Raw genomic sequence first — 23,096 nt, 5'->3', positions numbered from 1 at the left:
AAGAACAGATTCTAATAACTTGAATAATTGTCTGGGTTTTTATTTTTCAGAGAATGGTGAGCTCTGGCGTTTAGGGGACCTGATTTCGGTGACTGAGAGCCCCAAAATAACTCTCTGAACCTAGAAGAGAGGTGTTAGCTTAGAGGAGCTCTCCTGCAGCAATTTTACATTAAGGGAGGGCCAATCTACCTGGCAGAAAGTGCCTCCACTGGGGAGAGGCGCATCCCAAACTCCTCAGTGGCTGGGAGTTCTGATGCATCCCACCTCCCCTTCTGCCCCTTCCACTATACCTGCCCAGGCTTTTCAACTTACCTCTAGAGGCTTTTGAGTTCTAAGTTCCTGCTAGGAACTTCTCTCCACAGCTGTCCCCTAGGGAGTGGCTCTTCTGACACCAGTCCAAAGTCCCTGAGCTCAAGGCCCGGGGTCCTGGATCTCATTTGGGCCTACATCTATTATATCCTGGATCCAAAAGAGACTTCACAAAACCCAGATAAAGGTGCTAGAAACTTTATTTTTTTTTAAATCCAAAAGGGTTTCTTGAATGCTGGGGGGGTGGTGGCGGGTGCGGCTAGCTCAGCTCGCCCAAGATGCCGCGCTGGGTTGCCATGCTGCCCAGGATGAAGCCCACGGCCAGGGACACAGTCTGGTCGAAGGAGCCATGCAGCTGCTCCACGTGCTGGTTCCGGGTCAGCAGCTGGTCTCGCAGAGGGCCCAGCATGCCCAAGATGTCGCCCAGGTGCGTCAGCGTCTGCAGCAGAGCAGCATTCAGCGAAGGTGTGGTGGCAGGCGGCAAGAGGTTGGCGGGGGCCCAGGGCGGCGCGGCACCTGCGGGAGGGAGCACTGGGTCGGCGGGGGTGAGGGCTCTGCCACCCGCCCGCTGGCCTCTGAGCCTCCGGCCCCAGCCGCCCCTTCCAGCCTCCTGCCCCGATTGCCCTTCCCCCCTCCTCCCCCTCTCCCCAGCCCTGCCATCCCTTCCCCTCTTCCGCCCAGCCGCCTGCCTACCTGGGTCTTCCGGAACCGGCGCGGGCACAGAGGGTGCGGGGCGGCGGCTGCGGCGGGTGCGCCTGTCCTGCTGGTTGTCGCCCAGCAGCCCCATGAGCTCGCGGATCTGCGTGTCGAAGGACCCGGGCGGCTGGCCTTTGGCCTTGCGCACCTTGCTCTTGAGGAACTTGTAGCGGCAGCAGCATTGCGCAGGAGTGTGTCGCACCTGCCGCAGGGCAAGCGCGGCCGACACTTGGCGGTAGGTGGGCAGTGTGCGCCACACAGCTGGCCGCAGCAGCTCGGCAAGCAGCAGCTCTGTCTCCCAGGCGCTCCAGGGCTCCTGCCGCGCTGAGCCCGGGGACACGGGCGCGCCGGGCCAGAGGGGCAAGCCGCCATTGGTCACCGCCAGGCCCCGCGGCGGGGTCCCCGGCACGTCCTTGGCCAGTGGCAGCAGCTCGGCCACCAAGTCGGTCGGCGACCATGGCGCGAGTGGCGGTGACCACCGGGGCCAGCAGCATCCCGGCGGGCTGCGTGGGCTCCGGGGTTGGGGTGGCACCCGGGGGCCTGCAGGGGCCTGGGGGGTTGCGGGAGCCCGGAGGCTGGGAGACCCAGGGCGGCTGCAGCATCTGGGCTGCCGCATGCGCTCTGCCGAGCTAGGAACTTTATTACCACCACATGGGACCACTTCCTACCACCGGGAAAGTAGGAACAGCCTTGAGCTCAGGGTAGGATGCGTTTTTATAGGGGTAGGTTAGATAGAGTTATATATACAAGCCATGAAAGGCAGGTTTGGCATATTTTTCATTGGTTACAGCTAGAACCTTTAAATTAATTTGTTCTTTATGGTAATATCATATGTAATCATTTGTAATGGGCCACTCATAGTGGGACCACTCAGCGGTGGTCTTCAATTGGTGGGCTTAAGGCCTTGTTACCAAGGCAAGCAAGCAAGGTTATAGAAGCAAAACTTGGCAGAAACAGAGCCTTGACTCACAGAAGCATAGGCAAAACATAATCTTGACTTGGTCAGCATGATCAATACTATCAAAGCTATTGACACTACTTTAGAAATTATTTTATTATAAGCTCCTAACAGCTCTTTAATGCAGCTGGTGATAAGCCTCGGTTGTCAATAGCCTTTTGCAAAGCTGCCAGTTTGGTAAATTGAGGGAGCGATGTTCTTTTGCTTTTTTATCAAGGATGGGGAAAGGACAAAAGCTGACTACTGGTCGGCCTTTGTCTGGGGTTTTTCTTTACCAGGAGGTTTTTGCCCTTTATCAATAATTTTGTTTTGTTTTCTGATTTCACAGTTTTGTACCCATGGCTATTCTTTTCCCAGGGAAAAGGGGGTTCAGGGGAGAAAGTAAATTTCTAACAGCAGGAGGGACTGAGGCCAGACAACAGAAGAAATTTCTGCCAGTGAATAGTAACTTGGATATTACAGAAAACCAAAGATCTGGTGTTTTAATGCATTAAGCTGTTCACATTGTAATCAAATTATCTGACTTATCAAAAATGTAAAGGATTATTGCATTATTTTGAAGAAGAACTTTAGTTAATTTTCAAGTTTTTGCTAACAGCAAAACTTGATGACTTTTCTTGGGAGTTTAAAACAACTCATTTATGTTTTTACATGATGATGACAGGCAGAAATTTACTGGTAGAACAAACACCAGAGTTCATTTCAGGGGTTTCACAGAGCAAGGGCACCTGAGACTGAGGAATGTCTCTCAAGGCCTTCCACTAGGTGTGGCCATGTGGCCTGTCCCCTGACACAGGAGTCAGGTCATGACAGGAGTCGTCCTGTTCAGAGAATAGGATCTCACTGGGGCATCCAGATGAAGTGGACTGACTCCCTGGACAAAAGTTACAGACGCTGACCAGTATCTTAAAAGATCGTTTATTCAATTGACCAGCCAGGGTTAACTCATCTAGGGAATGAGCAGTCCCAAACTCAAATAGCTCAGGGTTTATAAAAGAAAAAAAAAAAAGCATTCTTTTAGAGCAGATTCAAGCAAGGTGGTGTACAGAAGAACTTAGCAGTTATTTTATTTTGCAAGCTCGTAAGTCACAAACAATCCGGAAGCAATTAAAACCGTAAGTACTCCTGTAACAACTTCTTGACCTAAAGCAACGGGCAGTTCCTAGTTTCGGGGCCAGGTGTTTTGCTTTTTCAAAACTAGTAATTACAGTAGAAGGAACAGCTAGGGGGTAAATAGGCCTAGTCCTTTCCTCATAACTAGTTGTTCCAGTTCAATCCTGCCTTGCATAGTTTGGCCCTATTCTAAAAATTCAAAAATTTTTATTTTCACATTTTACATTCTTTTTTTTGGCTGGGGGGGGGGGGGGGAGGGGGACGGTCATCACACTGCATTGATTAACTCCCTAAATGGCTTGGATCACCAGCCTCTGAGTAGCCTCTAAGCATACCTTAGATGGAAAAGTTCTGCTGGTACCTGAGTAAGTCCATTTAAGGTTTGAAATCTTTATGGTAGGGGAGGGTGATGCTCCCACACCCCCTCAGGTGATAGGCACACCTGGATCCCTGGAGATAGGAGTGGCTACTTGGCTGAGAGGTTACTGAACCTGTCAGTTCAGTGCCTGGGCCTGAGTGTCCTGTGACCCATTCCCCTGGTGGGGGACATCATGCCATGTGTATCTCCATGTTCCTGTCCTGTCTCTCATCTCCTGGCTTGTCTCCAGTCATCATGGTGTCCAATTCAGCTATCCATCAGAGAGCTGAATTTTTGTTTTTTTGTTCTTTCCTCTCCAACCTATTCCCTAGCTGTGTTAAGTGTATTTGCGGATTGCAGGCCTTCATTATTCAGTTAGCAGTCTGTAGGCAGTGCATTGTCACAAAAACTTCAAGATTCTATCTCTCAAAATGTGGTTTCTCTGAATTCTGATAATTTACCTTACAACATCTGAGACCCTTTCTGTAGACTTTTCTTCCAAATAAACCTGTGCTAGTGTTTAAGCTACCTCTTTGCCTATCTTCTGTGGCTTTTAGGGGCCTAATAGCTATGTATCTTCTTTTGCTTGTTCTCATTCCTCCAGTGTTAAGATACTAGCTGAAAACTTGAAGTTTGAGGCACGAATGTGGTACAAAGAGCAGTGTTACTCAAAAAGTAATCCCCAATCCCAAACATGTGTTAATATAGAAGCTATTAGAAACTCAAAAATGCTCAGTAGCCCCAGCCCCATTGAATCTGAAGCTACATTTAAAATTCCCAAATAATGTATATGCACATTACTGTTCAAAAAGTAATGCTATAGGCTGGATCTTAAGTGTCCACCTAATGCCTGTGTTTTAAAGGCTCGGCCCTTAGCTTCTTGGAGATGGTGCAAATGAGAATGTAAGACCTAGTGGGAGGTCTTCTGGTTATTTAGGGTGTGTCATGGGAGGTCTTCTGGTTATGTAGGGTGTGTCCTTGAAGTGAGAAATGGGACCCCAGATTTTTCTTAACCATGAAGTGAATAGTTTTCCTACACCATACACCCATCATGTCATTCCCATCCTCCACATAGGAGGCCTTAACACAGTAGGTCTGCCCAATTATAGATTGGAACCTCAAAATTTTTGAGCCAAAAGAAGCCTTTCGAAGGTGACTATCAAGTATTTGTAATAGCAACACAAAATTAACTCAAGCCTAATTGTAGAGAAGTCCACAAAATATTTTCAAAATCTTGTATTCATGACATCTCTGCTAAAGACAGATTACTCCCTTGTGTGTATGTATAACTTACATAATAGTTTGTCACCATGCCTCAATGGACCACCTTGAGCACATACCTACTTTGCAGATTGCTGTCTAGCACACTGAGTGAACATAGCATTTGACTACTTGCTCTGCCACTGCTCAGCTTTATTCCAGGAAAGACTGAAGAGCGAAAAGCAAATTGCAGAGGGAGAAGCAGATAAACTATAACCAGAACCAAAGCTCCAATAAAATGAAAAATACCCTTGCTCACTAACAGAGAGGCTCACCACCAATGGGTGCCTATGTTTTCAGAATAAGTAATGGGAGATGCTTATGATTCAATGGATAAACAGAAAATAATAAACACTTCCGATGTGAAAGCAGGCCCCTCATGGAAAAGAATGGAAACAAAAGTTTGAAGATAGGCATATCTGAGTTAACATAATGCATCTTCCATTCTAAGACTTTTTAACCTTGTTAGCACAGTCTATAGTATATTTTCTGTAAGTATTTTTGCTTACAATAACTTATGCAAAAGACATAAACAAGAACCCTCAGACTGGAGCAAGAACCGGCCAGATGGGGAACAGGACAGGTGAAAATGATGGAGATGAAGATGATTGAAGTACATTCTATAATGGTGGCCATAAAAAGGGGAAGAGTGATCAAATTCTTTAAAAGTACACCTTGTATATATGTAAGTAACAATAAAATCCCTTTGTATAATTAATATACAATTTTAACTTGTGCTTTTCCAAAACTATCCCGAATAAGGAGTTTAAGTTCATCAGAGCAGTTGTTGTAAATATCTTGATGTTTTCTCCTATGTGACACCTCATATCCCATAACTCGAAAGGAACCCAGCAAGGCATAATTTACTTCTGCAGAAGAATCTGATACTGACAGGAACCCAAGCAAGCATGCTGAGCAGGCAGGCAACCATATCTCTCACTCATCCGAATTTTAGGATCATAATCTTTCTTGCTCAGATAAACTTTCAAATTAGGAAAAACCAGGGTATCTGGTCAAAGTTTGTCAGAAAAGCAGTCTTAGCTTTTTGTAAGATAGCAGCTCTTCTTTAAAGGGCAGTGCTTATGTCAAGCACTTTGGCAGAAAAGATTCTAACTCCTACCGTCCTGCCTTGTTTTATCTTTTTTTCAAACCTAGTCAGCTTTGCTAGACTTTCCCATTCAGCAATATCCAAAGGGAGAGTATTTAAGAATTGGATGTTTTGCCCTCATTCATACAACAACCAACACAGGCATTGTTATGAAAACAAGTACTAGAGGCAAATTTGGACAGCACCATTCCTTTGTCTTCCAAATTATTGATCAACAAGCTAGTAAATGGCTCACCTTTTGCCAGCCTTCAATCTATGTAAGGCCTTTGTGCAGCAAAAGTTTCTAATCACCAGAGAAATAATTCCCTTTCCAGCTAATATACCTAAAGCTAGTCTTTCCATGCCATCCTACTAGTGGCATTTAGTTGTTCTGTTATTACCTTGATGGTGTCTAGTATTATTATCAAGGCTCTGCTGATAATAAATATAATCTAATCTAATAATGGATAGAACCCAATCTACATTTTATAGGTATTACCAGTTTAAAGCTAGAAATGAAATAGCAGGTTTTGATTAGGAACTCTTTGGGAGACCCCAATAGCATCTACACAAATATGAAAGTTGGAAGACTGTCTGGGGATGAATCTCTCGCTTCCTTGATGTTAGCATTTTCTCAACTGGGCATTCTCAAATAGTTTGAGTAAAATGGATGTATGTTGAACCAAAGTGCAGTTTCCAACTCAGTTGGCCAGTAAGGTCTCCAACACTGGTCCTCTGCAATACCAGACACCTTTCTATGACTTAAATAAAGTTGCTTTTGGATTGTATTTTTTCTTTTAATCATCCAACTTTGCTCATTAATAGATGGCAGGTTTGAGCTGACTGATTAAGTAATGGGCCTGGCTCAACTGAGGTCATGTGGTTCCCACCTTTTCAATTACCCTGGAAGATCCAGGGTATAAACAGAGTTTATCTTTATAATAGTAAATGTACTCATTATCTTGCTCATGTAACTGTAACCCTCTGCACATCATTTTTGCAATAAAAAAACATACAGAAAAAAAGGAAGATTATGACATATCTAGGCTGACCTTGTTCTGGAGTTCTAAGTTCTGACATTCATGGTTGATAAGATCTCACAACAGCCCCACCCCATTTTCCTCACCCAAGGCTGTTTGAAACTTTTTGTCAGTAATGGGGCCTGGATTCTGGGCCTTGGTACTGCCCCTCAGCTCTTCAGCTCAAGGTTAACGCTCTACCACTTGAGCCACAACACCACTTCTGGCTTTTTTCTGCTTCTGTGGTGCTGAGGAATCAAACCCAAGGCCTCATGCATGCAAGGCAAGCACTCGACCATTGAGCTAGCTTCCCAGCCCTTGAAACAATCTTCACTGGCCTGTTATAGAACTATTCCAAAAACCTGTACTCATCATTCTCATGTTTCCTCTACTTGCTTGTTTTTCCTTTTATAAAACTTTCAAACCTACATAACACTTTTTTGAATATCCAGGAAAAAGTAATCCTATATGAAGTTTTTTAAAATGTAATAGCAATGATAACTTGTTAAACCTGGAACATTGTAAATAACAAAATTTCAAGAACCTTTTGCTATTAAGTCAGTTAATTACTGAATGCCTGCAACAGATCCTTCTGAAGATATTTACACAGACAGGGATCTACAAGATTTAACAAGTGCACATTAGAAATAGAGCTCAAAATTTAAAAGAATCAGCCTTAAAACATGTTTTCATATCTTTCCCCACCTTCTCCCTAAAAGACAACAATATAAAGAATGTCTGAGGGAGCCTTCTTAGCGCCAATTTTCTTGGGCTTCCTAGGTTTAGAATTCGAGACATGCTGAAATGGAAGTTTTTCTTTTTTTGTTTTTTGGTGCACTCTGCCCTTCAAACTTTATTGTGAAAATACCATACAGAGGGGTTACAATTACATGGGCAAGGTAATGAGTACATTTCTTATCAAGCATTGTTGCCTCCTCCTTTGTTTCCTCTTCCCAATCCCTTCCCGTCTCCCTCCCAACCAAAAAAAAAAAAAAAAAAAACGTTGTAAAGTTTGTTTTTCAACATAACAACTTGAACATCTCATTGTTGCAATGGGTCCACCTGTATCCCTATTTAAACGATTTGTTTTTGCCCTTCCCCTCCACAAAGTATACCAACATCAAATACAGTGTAAGCAGGGGTTATACCATGGAGTAGGAACATACAAAGCAAAGAATTCATCTTATAAATATGTTAGAAACAATCGCAAGAAAGAAAAAAAATTTGAATACTTATCTTGGGGTTCATTTCACCTCTTGTTCACCCCTTTTCCTAACTCCCTTACTAGAGATTTTTCTCAGAGATGACTCCATCTCCAACATTTCCTTCTTCCCCACCTGGACAAATGATGTTGTAGATTAAGACTCTTAGTCACAAAGAATTTAAGAGTCTGAATCTAAGACAATTCTCACACATAGCCCCTGCAAACACACAACTACCAAAGCAGTATTCATAGTTTCATTTTTTTCTACTGAGGCCAGTGCATGAGGTTGCTTGCTTCTCAGGGTGCCTGTTTGGACCCCTTCCTGATGTTGCAGATTAATTTTACATCTCAGGTCCATTGTCAGCTACAAAGGATGGCAGGTTTAGCCCATGCACGAGACTGCCACAACCGAATGGTAGGGTGTCTCTCCTCTTGAGGGCCTCCTAGGATCCCTCATGTGTGGCATGGAAGATTTGCATTGGAAATTCTTGGGGAAATTAAGGTATCCTAAGAACACCAACTCAGAATGCCTTTTGTAAGAGCAAACTTTGCCTTGCTGTCTGTTGCATGCCCAAGTTGAATAAGCACACTGGATGGGCAGCCCACCACTGGCTCCCCTGAATTTGAACTTTTGGATCATCTTTCATGATAGCTCAAATTTTTGACCCCTTTCAAAATATTCAAAAGCTTTAATAATCAACCACCAGAACACCTGGCCATGTTAAAAGAAAAATAACCAACTTTTACCCAGCCGGTGTTCTACCACTAGAGCCATGCCTCCAACCCCTAGCACTTCTCTAAAATAGCTTTGGTAAGGTTGTGACTACCTTTACAAGGGCAGTGCTTATATCAGTCAAGAAGACTTAACTTCTATAATTCTCCCATCTCATTTTACTTTTTCTTCCAACCTAAAGCACTGACTTTCCTATTCAGCAGTATCCAAAGGGTATTTTGATTAAAGAGTGTTTGGTGAAGGCAGTTTTTCACTGAACAAAACCTCTTATACAGGAGATAAAGCACTCATCCACACATTCCTCTGAAAACAGTTACTAAAAAGGTAAATATTGACACCATGACTCATTTTTAAAATGCTTGTTCCATCATCAAGATAGTCAAGGGATCTGCCACCACACAGACACAAACTTTTTTTTTTTAACGGACTGTAGGCTGGTCCAGGGTTTGATCTCATCTCTCTTATTACTCAAGGCTACCACATTAGCCATAACTCCAGTAGTTTATCTTTTTGCAGGTTAGTTGGAAAGTCTCGTCTTTCCTGCCCGGGTAAACTTCAAACACAGATCCTCAAACTCAGCCACCTGAACATCTAGGATCACACTCAGCTTCACCTGAGTTCTTAGGTAACTTGTTTGCCAGTATTAAATCCTTGTAAGTCTTTCTGTAGCATTGGCCTCCAACTACCACACAGATTCCCTTGGGGTTCATTTCGCTTAACATCTTATCTGGTCATATGTACATAGCTTTTGACCTTTTCTGCTTGTCCCTGACATATACAAGTTATTGTAAGTAAGGAAAACCATGGGACCTATGTTTCTTTGGGCCTGGCGAGAAGAAGCACATCTTGACTCCAGGTTTATCCTTTGTGTCCTGGGCTTTTTTTTTTTTTTTTTATCTTTTTTTTGGCTTTGATAATTGGATGCTCTCAGATGAGATCTCCTGGTGTCAGGTTAAATCCATGTTGTCTTACAGGTGGGTGGGCAGGTGGGTGGCCTGTTCTAGGATTTGTCCTAGTTTAGCAGCAGTGGTGTTCCAAGGAAATGAAAAAGAATTGAATTTAGGCTGCTCCTGCAAGGGTCTGTGTTACAGGAAGCTCAGCAAAAAGGAGATGGTGTCTGCTATCTCTGCTGGCTTCTTAGAGACAGTTTGTGGCACCAAAGCCCTGGTGCTGGGTTATCCTACAGGCCACCAATGGCACTGAGAGCACATTATAGCTCTTTTTTCATTGATTGATTGGTGCTGGTACTGGGGCTTGAACCCAGGGCTTCCCACTTAGCTTTTTGCACATTACTAGTACTCTCCTACTGGATCCACACTTCTACTTCCCAGAAATTATGGCTTTTTCAGAATGCTACTCCAGTCAGTCTTTGTGCTCCAGCCCTTCTTCACCTCTGGCATTGTGTAGCAGTCACTCATCAATTTGTGACTGGTCAAGTGCCTGCCATGTTTCTGAAAAGGACAATCAAGATGTCAGGCCAGACCAGGCGCTGGTCGCTCACACCTGTAATCCTAGCTACTCAGGAGGCTGAGATCTGAGGATCGCGATTCAAAGCCAGCCCAGGTAGGAAAAAAATCCATGAGACTCTTATCTCCAATAAATCACTAGAAAACTGGAAGTGGCGCTGTGGCTCAATCGGTAGAGCGATCGCCTTGGGTGCAGGGACAGCATCCAAGCCCAGAGTTCAAGCCCCACGTCCGACCAACACAAACAAACAAAAACCCTTGGCCATCCTGCTGGAGATACAGGGCCTAATAAAGATGCAACATGAAATATTGCTCATAAGAATGACACAATCCCAACCAACCACCCTCAGCCAAGGAACCAGAATATTAAAGTTTTCTATGTTAGTTAAACAACATTAACACAAAATACCAAGCTGAGGACACCCCAAATTTTAGATTCATACAAGTTAAATATAATGAATTAAACACTTATACTTATTGGTTTATACTTTTTAGTTTATCACATAGGAATTGCTATTATCCACAGTTCTGTTTATTTTACACAAATACTTAGAATGGTAATTGCTAATATAAAATAACATGAACTGGGTTGGAGGGAGGGAAAGTAGAAGAAAATTGAGGGAAGGGAGAAAAAGTTTGAAAAGAAATGTACTCATTACCTTACTTATGTAACTGCAACCCCTCTGCACATCACCTTGACCTGAACTCTGGGCCTGGGCACTGTCCCTCAGCTCTTCAGCTTAAGGCTAGTGCTCTACCACTTGAGCCACAGTTCCACTTCTGGCTTTTTTTTCTTTTTGCTTATGTGGTGCTGAGGAATCGAGCCCAGGGCCTCATGCTTGCAAGGCAAGCGCTCTACCACTGAGCCACCTTCCCAGCCCGTCCTTGATCACTTATATCAATGTTTGGTAATAAAAATAGAGATAATTATATTATGTTCAATTCTCTGTTGGTGTAAAAAATTGAACTTTACAGTGACATTTGCAAAGAATGAAAATCTACTCTGCAGTTTCAGTGAGGATGTTTTATGCTAGGAAAGACAATATGAATCATTTTAAAGCAATGTTTGTATCTTACTACTGATTTTTTCCACATCACCTGAATGATTTCATACTTTAAAAATCTTCAAAAATTGAATTATAGGCAATGTATCTAGATTAACAATGCTTGAGACCAGGAGTGTCATATATTTTAAGGTGGACATTCTTTTTTCTTATGGTATTTGGACTGTAAACATAAGTGACTGAACATCACTCCTTAAACATTAAAAATTTCTATTTCAGATTATTTTATTAGACATATTACTACCAATAATAGCTGGGAGTAGAGATGTGGCTTAAGTGGTAAACATTGCCCTTGAGCAAAAGAAGTTCATAGTCAGTGTTTAGACCTTTAGCTCAAGAACTGGGACTAGCACACAAAAAGAGGGCATTGTATTTTAATTACAGTTTATCAATTGTTTTGGAATATATTTTAGGGTACTTTCTCATTTTAAGTGATGTAAAATTTGCTCATTATCTATTGGAGAAAGTGTAATTTATCAAAAAGAGAAAGTAGAGAATATCCATGTTAGTAACATTTTAAAGTTGCAAATGCCATAATTGCAGAGGACAAAAATAGGACCAGCATGTTTCTATAAAGTATTTTACAGGAATGTTTATGCTTTATTAACTTCAATTTCCAAAAGAAATTTCCTAAGTGAATTAATACTTTTTTAAGAAGATTGTGGTAAATGGGTAACACTAGCTAAATCTTCAGGATATAGAACATCTACAAAGCATACAACATTGAGCAATATATACTTTCTCAAGATTTCTTCTACAATTTTCTTAGAAGCCAAATGTCTCTTACCAACTCCCTGAGCTGTGAGGAAGTACCAACATGGTAGAGCTAGCATGAGCAAATCCACAGATGGGGCACTGAAAATAAGTTTGACAGATCACATACTATAAATGATTGTGGAAAGAGGCTGAATAAATCATTGAGAATTGGATTAGGGATTGGTACCTAGACAGGTATTTTCAGTTGTGGTAGTTTTCTCTCTACCCTAAACCATACCCTCCTGTACTCTCTGATAACTATGCTCTTACTCATTCCTCAGCTCAGCTCACCTTCCCTCCTGAAAGTTGGTCTAAACCTTTCAAAAGCATCAAGTGATTGCTTCAAGAAGTAGAACCAATTATTGCTTAAGGCAAGGAAAGCTAAAAGCATCTTTGCCTTCCTGTGCTTTTCTGCCTCTGTTCTTTAGGAGGGAGATTGCTATTTGTAGGGTGCCCTCCTTGCAACATTGCTAGGCTTCATTCCTGAAACTACAGGACCAGCACACACTACTCCAATATCACATGTAGACCTGTCTCTAAAAACAAGGTCATGTAAAACATGAGTAAACTCAAGGCAGAAGTGCTAAGAAGGCTAACAAACAGAAAGCAGAGTAAAAATGCCTCTCAGATAAACAACACAGAACCCCAAAATAGAACTGCAATATAAGAAGATTCAGGGCACAGACTTTACAATTTTACTGCAATTATTATCATGCTCATGTTACAGCTGGGCGAAGTGAATAAAGTCACATGGATTAACAACAAAATCTCTAGGTCATGGAGAATAAACATAAAGCTCCAGGGTCTCCTAGTCTGGAGAAATACCCAAATAGTTCTTGGAGCTTCAGAAGCCAGATTCTGGTGTCTGGAAGCACACAGGCTAATGGCAGCACAAGCTCAGGACTCCCAAACAAATCAACCCCAGACTGGAAGAACACATGCAAGGTAGAACCACCGGGTCCTGTGCCCCGCTTGCAGTTAATGTCTGACATTGGATCTATGGCTTGAGATCCCTTACAGTTACAACTCCCAAAGTCCACTGAAGAGACGCTGAGTGCCTGCCTTGGGGTTCCCACTTACTGAATGCAAAATGGAACTTAAGAGCACTTCCAGCAGCAATGCAAAGAGCCAGAAACTAGAATTTATAAATGGAAAACACCAATCATGGGTGGGGAGGCTCACATGCAGAAGGATCTCCACACACACACACACACACACACACACACACACACACACACACACACACACACACACACTTTCAAAGTATCTGGTGCAATTGAGATTATAATTCCCACAATGTGATGAGCCATCCTGGAGGAAGTAGGCTCCTTACATGGCTTGCACCAATCTTTGACCCTAGGTCCAAGGCTAGGATGCATTGGGACCTTCCTCTCTCAAATGAAAGTTCAGTTTCTTCTTGAAAATCAGTTCCTCCTGAAAAATTCCAAGACCAAACACAAAAAGGAAATGTTTGGGGATCATTAGATGAGTTGGCATTTTAGTTCTTAGTTCTAATAATGTAATTGAGGTTATGAGACTATGTTGTTTTCATTTTTATTTTTGTTTAACACATATGTTCTGCTGAATGTAAGTTATGTCTCTGTTTTGCCTTAAATTTTTGAATATCTACCCTCATAGTCAAGCCACTAAATTGATTCTTGGGATAATTTTCCACTGCTCTAATGTATACACTGGAATGAAACGGTAGGACTGTTAGGTAGATATAAAGCATAATGCTTGTTTCGAGTTAGATTTCTCAAAAATCTATTAATTAATTTCCCAGAAACTACCAAATTCCATCCATGAAACATTAAGGCAGTTTTGGTTGGTTGTTTCTGAATTTTGCTTTTCCTTTAATGTGTTTGTTGTGATTGGTCCTGTTGCTTGAACTCAAACCTTGGGCACTATTTGCATTTGCTGTGTTCTACTTGCCTTTTCTTCACTAATTTCTTCAGCCATCTAGTTAAACTCCTACAGGAGTTTCTCAGAGCATGGTATACCACCTCTATTGCCCTTCAAGAAATTCTGGATTGCTGTAATCAGGGTGAATATGGGTGGAGGTAGAGGAATGAAGTTTAGGGTATGTCTGTGTTGAGGTGACTTGCCTCAATCCAGTCTGTTTTTGTCTTCTGTTTTGCATGCCTTATTTTTTTTTTTGAATTCTTACCTCTTGTCTGATCCTAAAAGTTCCACTCAGTAAACTCTAGGCTATATATCTAAGGGACCTTGAATTTGTCTTCCCAGATCTTATCAATTAGAACTCAGCAATAAATCTATTGTCTCCCATCAACATATCTGAGTTTCCATGCTTCTCTCTTAAAGGTTTCTTGTGATTTTGGATGATAAAATATGATTTGGAAAGACTGGATAGGAAACGTTCATGCCTGATATTCAGTCCTTCCATGTATGGGTCCTCCATGTCTCTTTTGTGGACCTGCTCTATTCCTCATAAAAAATGGAGATCATAGAACATATTTGTAAGGATAAGCTTCAAATTGAGAGCCTCTATTGTAGCATAAAGGAAAAAATAATTTCCTTCTATAAAAGTAAATTATTGAGAGGCAAGGAGATAAGGATCAAGTAAAAACAGGGTGCTTTGAAGACTCGCTATGTAGTGCAGTTTTCATTTTTCGAGATTACATTTTAGATCAATTTATTTCAAAATGTTTTATTTTTTTATACTAGTATAAACAGAACTGACTCCCTACATTATTTTTAAATTGTTCATTGCTCAAAAAGGTAAGTTCAATTATTTTTATACATATATTATATGCTGTTTGGGGCTGGGAAGGTGGCTCAGTGGTAGAGCGCTTGCCTTGCATGCCTGAGGCTCTGGGTTCAATTCCTCAGCACCACATAAGCAAAAAGAAAAAGGCCGGAAGTGGCACTGTGGCTCAAGTGGTAGAGCGCTAGCCTTGAGCTGAAGAGCTGAGGGACAGCACCTAGGCCCAGAGTTCAGGCCCCACGACCGGACCCTCCCAAAAAAATTATATCCTGTTAGTTCAGTGAATTCAGTTATTGACCATAATTACTTTTAGCGAGTCTTGTCATTTTCTAAATAAAAGAAAATATTAGCTTTGGGCACCAGTAGCTGTTGCCTGTAATTTGAGTTTCTCAGAAGATTGACTATTGAGAATTACAGTTGAAAGCCAGTCTGGACAAAGAAGTACATGAGACTTATCTCCAATCAACCATCAAAAAAACAGAAGTGGAGCATCAGCTCAAGTTGGAGAACGCTAGCCTTGAGTAAAAATCTCGGGGATAGCACACTATCCCAGAGTTCTAGACCCAGGATTGCACAAATAAAAATATAATTTTATCTGCACAAAAGATAATTACACCCCTTTCTATCTACATAAATACTTACATTTCTATTGTCAAATTGACTTTGCTAGCAACTCCATACTCCATAACAGTGCAACTTAAAATTGATGAGAGTATATATATTTATTTTGTTGCTGATTTTAGGATATAACTACTTGTGATTTCACCATCATGTAGCAGATTGGCTATCAGCTGTTCTTTTTTAAAAAATATTTTTATTAACATATATCAGTTATACAGGGGAGTTTCATGGTAACATTTTTTTTTTTTGGTTAGTCATGTGGCTTGAACTCTGGGCATGGGCACTGTCCCTGATCAATTCAACTCAAAGTGAGTGCTCTACCACGTGAGCCACAGTGCCACTTCCTGTTTTCTGGTGGTTAATTGGAGATAAGAGTCTCTTGGACTTTCCTGTCCATGCTGGCTTTGAACCACGATCCTCAGATCTTAGCCTCCTGAGTAGCTAGGATTACATGCATGAGCCACTGGCACCTGGCTTCATGGTGATGTTTCAATACAATAATATAATTTACTTCATCAGCCCAACTCAATCATTCTTCCTCATTCACTCTCCTTCCTAAAATAATTTTAACATATTTCATTGCACTGTTTTTATAAATGATTCTATATACTTTGACAGAAAGAGAATAAACATTATTTGCATGTATAAGAATAAATCAATGAAACATGTCCAAATTATTTTACATCATGATGAAGGGAGGTAACATGAGGAATAGAATACATTATAAACATATATGAAAATGTCATAATGAAAACCTAAGTATATAACTAATATATTCAGTTTCTTTTGTTCCTTTCTTTGAACTGTCTTTGAACTTTTATTTTTTCCCCTTTACCCTCTTCAATGGGCAGAGCCACTCTACACCCAGCTTTGATCCTATTCTGCATCTTGCAGGCTCCATTAAAGGCAAAAAGTTCTGGCAATTTTAGGAACATCCATTATCTCAGAGTCTGAAAACTGGGTGCCAGTGGCTCACTCACACCTATAATCCTAGCTACTCAGGAGAATAAGATCTATGGATCAGAGTTCAAAGCCAGCTTAAGTAGGAAAGTTGGTGAGTTTTTAGGTTTTTGTCAGTCGTAGGGTTTGAAATCAGGGTCTGGGTGTTGCCTTGAACAACTTTTCCTCAAGGGTAGTGCTCTGCCACTTGAATTACACCTGGTGGTTAATTGGAGATAAGAGGCCTGCTCTGGCTGGCTTTGAGCCTCAATCATCAGCTCTCAGCCAACTGAGTAGCCACAAGTGTGAGCCATTATAGGCTGGCCTGTGAGACTCTTATCTACTATGAACCACCAAAAAAGCCAGAAGTGGAAGCAGGGCTCGAAGGGTAGGGCATCTTATCTAAACAGAAAAGCTGAGGGAGAGCTCGCAGAGCTAAGCTGAGTTCAAGCCACAGAATCAGCACATGTCCATGCATGCATACATGCATACACACGCATACACACACACACATACAAAGTAGTCTAATAGTGAAAAAACCCTCAAGAATGATAAGTGATAGGTGAGTTTTGAGAGAACAAGGAAGGTAAGTATGGAGACAAATGAAGTTGACATCTGTGGTAGTTAACCTTGAGGTTGAACTTAATTGGGATCGATTTAATTGGATTTAGATGCACTCAGCGGATTAGTAAAGCACCAATCTGGGGAGGGGGACCTTCCCTAGCAGATTAACTGAAGCAGAAATCCCTTCTGCAGGCGGGTGGCACCATCCCTTAGGTTGGTGTTTCATATGGAATTCAACGGGCCTGGTGGAGAGAATCCTGCAATCCAGGCATTTGCTTTCCCTCTTATCCCTCCCAGTGCTCCCTGGTTTCCACGAGTTGTTCTGCTTTGTCTGATTGCCTGAAGTCTCTGACACTGAGCAAAATAAATCCTTTCTCCCCTATTTGGGTCAAATATTTTGTTATGGCAACAACATCAAAACATATGACTAACACAACCTTATCTGCCTCTTTTCCTTCTACCTCCAGTTTTTTTTTATTTATTTATGTATTTATGTATTTATTTATTTTGGTTGGTCATGGGGCCTGAACTCTGGGCCTGAGCACTGTCCCTCAGCTCTTTAACTCAATTCGAGCAGTCTACCACTTGCGCCACAGTGCCACTTCCAGCATTTTCTGCTTATGTGGTGCTGAGGAATCGAACCTAGAGCCTCATGCATGCAAGGCAAGCACTCTACCACTGGGCCACCTTCCCAGCCCTTATTTATTTATTTTTGCAGTTATGGGATTTTCACTCAGTTCCTGAGCAATGGCCCTGAGCCTCTTTGGGCTCAGTCAAGGTTAGTGCTCTACCACGAGGCACAGTGCCATTTCCAGCTTTTCCTGAATAGTTTATTAGAGGTAAGAGTCCCACAGATTTCCCTCCCTGGCTGAGTTGAAACACATCCTCAGATCTTAGCCAGGTGAGTAGCTAGGATTATAGATTTGAGCCTAGCCATCTTCCACCTCTTCTCTTTCTTCTTCCTCTTGGTTCTTCCTCCTCTCTCTTCCCCTCCCCTCTTCCTCCTTACCAAGCTAAATAAATATAGGCTTTACTACTGAATGAGACACCCAGCCATAGGTTGCCATCTTTACTCAATGAAACAGCTGACTTTAATGGGTTGCTGACTATATAGGCCAGAAACCAACCCACCTTTTTGTATGTGAACTTGCTAACAGACCCAAGAGATAGGTAATGATTACCCTGGCCACTGGAACACAGAAAAATGATTGCCCAGGACCAAGATCACAAAACTTCAATCTTGGCCCCACAAACATTTCAATCCAAGTTCTGTAGTGAAGATGAGACTCAAACACAGGCAGTTTCCTCACCAAATAGAGCCATGTACTTAATCATACCTGTGGGAGTCGTTGATTCCATGCTAGAGGAATGTGAGGGTATGGGGCTGGGAATATGACTTAGTGGTAGAATTGTTGCCTAGCATGCATAAAGCACTGGGTTCGATTCCTCAGAACCACATATACAGAAGTGGCACTGTGGCATAAGTGGGAGAGTGCTATCCTTGAGCAAAGGGACAAAGCTCAGGACCCAAGACTGGCCAAAAAAAAAAAAAAAAGCAGGGTGAGGGTAGGGGATGACAAAGGCTACACACACAAATGGAGTATTATTTGAGGGTGAGCAAATTGGCAAGGCCAGGATCAAATTGGAAAGGATAAGTTGGAAAGACCAGGATAAAAGACCTAGCTCTGGCATTTACTAATTTGTGACATCAAAAACAAGTCATTTTAATTTGTTTGTCTCTATTTCTATATCTTAAAATGGATATAATCAGAGCCCTCATATCTAAGCTTCCTGAGTAGCTAGAATTACAGGCATGTGCCACCACCTGGCTAGTGATGATGAATTCTAACATATTAGTTCTGCTAGACTGTAGTACCTCATTTTTTTTTTGTCAAGCAGCACATAGCGTTCTCCATTCCCTTCCCTAAAAAAGTTTTGTAATGTTCACATTTCTCTATCTGCTTTTAACTCTAGCCAACATGATCTCCCACTGTAATTAGGTTCGTTTTGGGGGGGGGGGTCCAGTCGTGGGGCCTGAACTCTGGGCCTGGGTGCTGTCCCTCAGCTCTTCAGCTCAAGGCTAGCACTCTACCACTTGAGCCATAGTGCCACTTCTGGCTTTTTTTCCTGCTTATGTGGTGCTGAGGAATTGAACCCAGGGCCTCATGCATGCAAGGCAAGCGCTATACCACTGAGCCACTTTCCCAGCCCGTGTAGTACCTCATTTTTGAGGCAAACATTAGTATATGTTGCTATGAAAATACTTTTGGATGTAATTACCATTTTAATCACATGGGTAAAGTTTAAATTGGTAAGTTTAAAAAACTTTAAACTTTGGGTAAAGTAGATTGATTACTTATCATAAAAGGAATGGGCTTTACTCAATGACTCGATAAACTTCAGAAGGAAATTGAAGTTACCCAAATTCTGTCTTTTAGCTGCAAAGTAGAAATACTGAGTTTCCAATCTACAGCTTAATGATGCAACATGAGCTGTTGTTGAACTATCAGGCCTGATATCCCCAAATCTACATATATGTACATGCATGTATATACACATGTATGATATGCATGCATGTGTAAATTTCCCTTTAACTTATTCTGCCTCAAACTAGTACTGTACATCTTGAACTACACCTTCATTTCCAGATTTTTACTGGTGTGTGTGAGATAAGACTTTCTCAAGGGCTTTGAACCATGATCCTCAAATCTTAGCCTCCTGAATAGCTCAAACTATAGGCATGAGTCATTGTTATATGACATATATATGACATCTTGGTTCTGTTTCCAGAGAAATCAAAGACACTGGCTGTTCTTCCTTCATGTGGACCTTATACTCAGCCCCACCAGTAGCTCAAGTCATCTAGTAGGAAGTCTCAATACACACCAAGGATCTGGGTCAGGCCTGGGGTATCACACAGGATGCCAGGCTTATTCCCTGGCTGCTAGCAAAGGAGGATCTGACAAGGGGGCAAGAAAGTATGAGATTGTCTTGGGTGATGGTCAGAAATCTTTTTTTTTTTTTTGGTGCCAGTACTAGAGCTTGAACTCAGGATCTGGGTGCTGTCCCTCAGCTGTTTTATTCAGGACTAGCACTCTACCACTTGGGCTCCTGCTCCATTTCAGGCATTTTAGTGCTTAATTGGAGATAAGTCTCACACTGGCTTCAAACCACGATCCTCAGATATAGGATCCTCCTGAGTAGCTAAGATTACAAGCATCAAGTACCAGCACCTGGCTCAGATAGCATTCTTTTTTTTGTGTGTGTGGGGTCCGGTTATGGGTCTTGAACTCTGGGCCTCGGTGCTGTCCCTCAGCTCTTCAGCTCAAGGCTAGTGCTCTACCACTTGAGCCACAGCGCCACTTCCAGCTTTTTTCTTTTTGCTTATGTGGTGCTGAGCAATCGAACCCAGGGCCTCAGGCATGCAAGGCAAGCACTCTACCACTGAGCCACCTTCCCAGCCCCTCAGATAGTATTCTTATTGGTCATAATAATTTCATTTTTAGCTGTGTGGCTCTAGTCAAGTGGCTTAATCTCTCTGACTCGTATTTCTTGATAACTGAAATGAGGATTTTAAAAAAGTATAGTAATAAATAGTTTGTGGAGGTGGCTATGGATATTAGATAGGGTAAAGATAAAATAAATGAAACATTCCTCTCAATACAGCAGTTATTAGTTATCAGTATTTATTATTTGTCATTATTTGGGCTGGCCTTGATCTGAGAAGCCTTCTAAGGTGCAAGGTAAATGAGAGACATCCCACTGCAGCCTCTTCCCTGTCCCACCTCACTGGCCCCCTTTGAGGTCACCAGAGGCCCCTGGCCATGATAAATTTCCCATCTTTACAGGCTGACTTGCTGCCAGAACCACTAGTGTTCTGGCTGTATGTTGGAGGAAAGTGGCTAAATGCTGCTGGGGACAATGGGGAAAGAGCAGTCCAATCTAGACTATGGTCTTTGAAGGTTCCCCTAGATAATAAAGAGAAAGAGAGAGAGGAGAGGGAGAAAGAGAAATAGACAGAAGGCTGCTCCACAAGCTGTTTAGTCCATTAATCGTGGTGCTGATAGTGGCCCAGGGATGCCAACTGGGCTGGAGAGACCAGCCCTTCCTTTTCCTGGGGTGCTGATGTTGTAGGTGTTTTTTTTGTACATTTTTCCTGGCTACCACAAGGACATGGGATAGGAGAAAGATCAGATTGGAAGATTTTAGGAATGTCACAGAAAGGCTCAGACTCCAGGGAGTGGACAGTCATCACTGCCTCTTCTGGTCAGGAGAGGTCCTTGATGGCCTTGGTTTCTTAGTCTTTACAAGAGAAGCAAAGGCTAGCACTTCCTTCCCAGGGCCCAGCCCAAGCAGGATTCAGTAGGCCTGAACTAATGTACAGCAGGGGCTCTGTAGTGGGAGTCTGACATTCAGCACCAGCCAGACAAATGGTTAAAAAACTCAAGTTTGGCTCCTGGTTCTCTGTAGGTTCTCAGATACTTAGCAACTTCTATTTCACTCAGCTCTTGGAAATAGTTCTTTCCTTTCCATCCCTCCCTCCCTCTCTTCTTCCCTCTCCCCCTTCCTTCCTCTCTCTTTTCTTTGTAAGTTTTTCAGCTTGAACTCAGGGCCTAGGTGCTGTCATTGAACTTTTTCTCTCAAGAGTAGCTTTCTATCACTGAGACACAGTTCAAATTCTGGTTTTCTGGCTAGGATTACAGGTATGAGTCACTGATGCCCAGATCTTTGTCCCCTCCCTCCCTCCATCCTTCCTAACCCCCCTTTCTGTTTTCTTTAATTAAGGGCCTGAGCACTGTTCCTGAGCTGTTTTGTTCAAGGCTGAAATCCTACCGCTTGAGCCACAGCTCCACTTCCAGATTTTTGGTAGTTAATTGGAGATTGGAGTCTCACAGTGTTTCTTGCCTAGGCTAGCTTTGAATCACAGTCCTCAGATCTCAGCCTCCTGACTAGCTAGGTGAACCACCAACACCTGTCTTAGTTGTCCTTTTCAAGAACTATAATTGCAGGCAGAGTAGTTAGTGCTATACTGAAACACCAGCCAGGCACTGTGAAAAGGGCATCCATGTCTCAACTGGCCTAGTATCAAACATTATTAAAACCATTCACGCTGGGGAAACTAAGCTCACTTAAGCAGAATTATCTAGAAGACTCAAGAATCTATGCCTGATGCCAATGGTTTACATCTATAATCCTAGCTACTTAGGAGGTTGAGTTCTGAGAACCATGGTACAAAGCCAGCTTGGACAGAAAGGTCTGTAAGACCCTTATCTCCAATGAAGAATTAAAGAGCAAGAAGTGGAACTGTGGCTAAAGTGGCAGTGTGCCAACCTTGAGAATAAAAGCTCAGGGACAGCACCCAGGGTCAAAGTTCAAGGCCTAGGAGTGGTGCATGCGTACACATGCATGCACACATACATAAAGCCCACATACACAGCACACAGAATGTCTCTAGCCTGTTTTTCTCTTGGGTCACATGTGTTGCTCCAAGGAAAGGTACTGGGATAGGGGCAGAGGTTAGTCTGATGCCACTGGCTCACCAGAAATTTTCCTCCTCTGTAGTATGGAAATGAGGATACCTGACTTATATGGTTGTTGGGAGCATTAGATGAGCTAACAATAAATTGTGTGTGTGTTTGTGTGTTTATGTACCAGTCCTAGGGCTGTCCCTGAGCTTTCTTGCTCAAAGCTGGCATTCTACTACTTGGGCCACTGGTGCACTTCGAGCTTTTCTGGTATTTAATTGGAGATAAAAGTGTCACAGGCTTTCCTACCCTTAGTTGGCACTGAACCACAATCATAAGATTGCTAGCCTCCTGAGTGGCTAGGATTACACATGTGAGCCACTGGCTTATGGCTGTAATAAAGTTTTAATGAAGGAGAGCTGGTGAGATTCTTCAGTACCTATTTCATGTGACCTCCTCTGAGACCCCTAAAATACAATCAAAGCACCAAGAGGAGTCAAGACCAGCCAAGTATTTCTGCATTGACAAACAGCCTGGCCTTTTTTCTACTAATAATATAAGTTCAAGGTGAGTCAGTAGGAGCTTCTCTTCTTCCTGTGAGGGACAAAGGCCACTGAGCAGAGTCTCTGCTCTGACACACTTCCCTAAGATCACAAGCAAAGGGAAATGAACTCAGACTACACACTGACATGTTGTAATCATATGATTGTGCCTAACCATGAAAAGAATAGAAAGGTATAAGTCTACCATGTTCTAGCC

At 42.4% G+C, this 23,096-nt stretch overlaps 1 protein-coding gene across 1 annotated transcript; it reads right to left on the bottom strand.

The window, feature by feature from the left end:
• Positions 1 to 568: 568 nt before the first annotated feature.
• On the bottom strand, positions 569 to 1,621 carry LOC122123405 (undifferentiated embryonic cell transcription factor 1-like). Its single transcript, XM_042697742.1, has 2 exons — positions 1,003 to 1,621; positions 569 to 825 (listed from the first exon to the last, which is right to left on the bottom strand). Exons 1-2 carry the CDS (start codon positions 1,619 to 1,621, stop codon positions 569 to 571), a joined length of 876 nt encoding a protein of 291 aa, XP_042553676.1.
• Between the last annotated feature and the right edge of the window lie 21,475 nt (positions 1,622 to 23,096).

Source organism: Dipodomys spectabilis, unplaced genomic scaffold (assembly GCF_019054845.1).
Source record: "Dipodomys spectabilis isolate Male_0828 unplaced genomic scaffold, ASM1905484v1 ptg000228l, whole genome shotgun sequence".
Classification (NCBI taxonomy): domain Eukaryota; kingdom Metazoa; phylum Chordata; class Mammalia; order Rodentia; family Heteromyidae; genus Dipodomys; species Dipodomys spectabilis.
The sequence above is the reverse complement of the archived record's forward strand: the minus strand, read 5'-3'. Positions and strand labels throughout refer to the sequence as shown.

Coding starts and splice junctions, on each gene's coding strand:
- LOC122123405 (XM_042697742.1), bottom strand. CDS start 1,621: ATGCGGCAGCCCAGATGCTGCAGCCGCCCTGGGTCTCCCAGCCTCCGG. Junction 826..1,002: donor GCCGGTTCCGGAAGACCCAG/GTAGGCAGGCGG, acceptor TCCCTCCCGCAG/GTGCCGCGCCGCCCTGGGCC.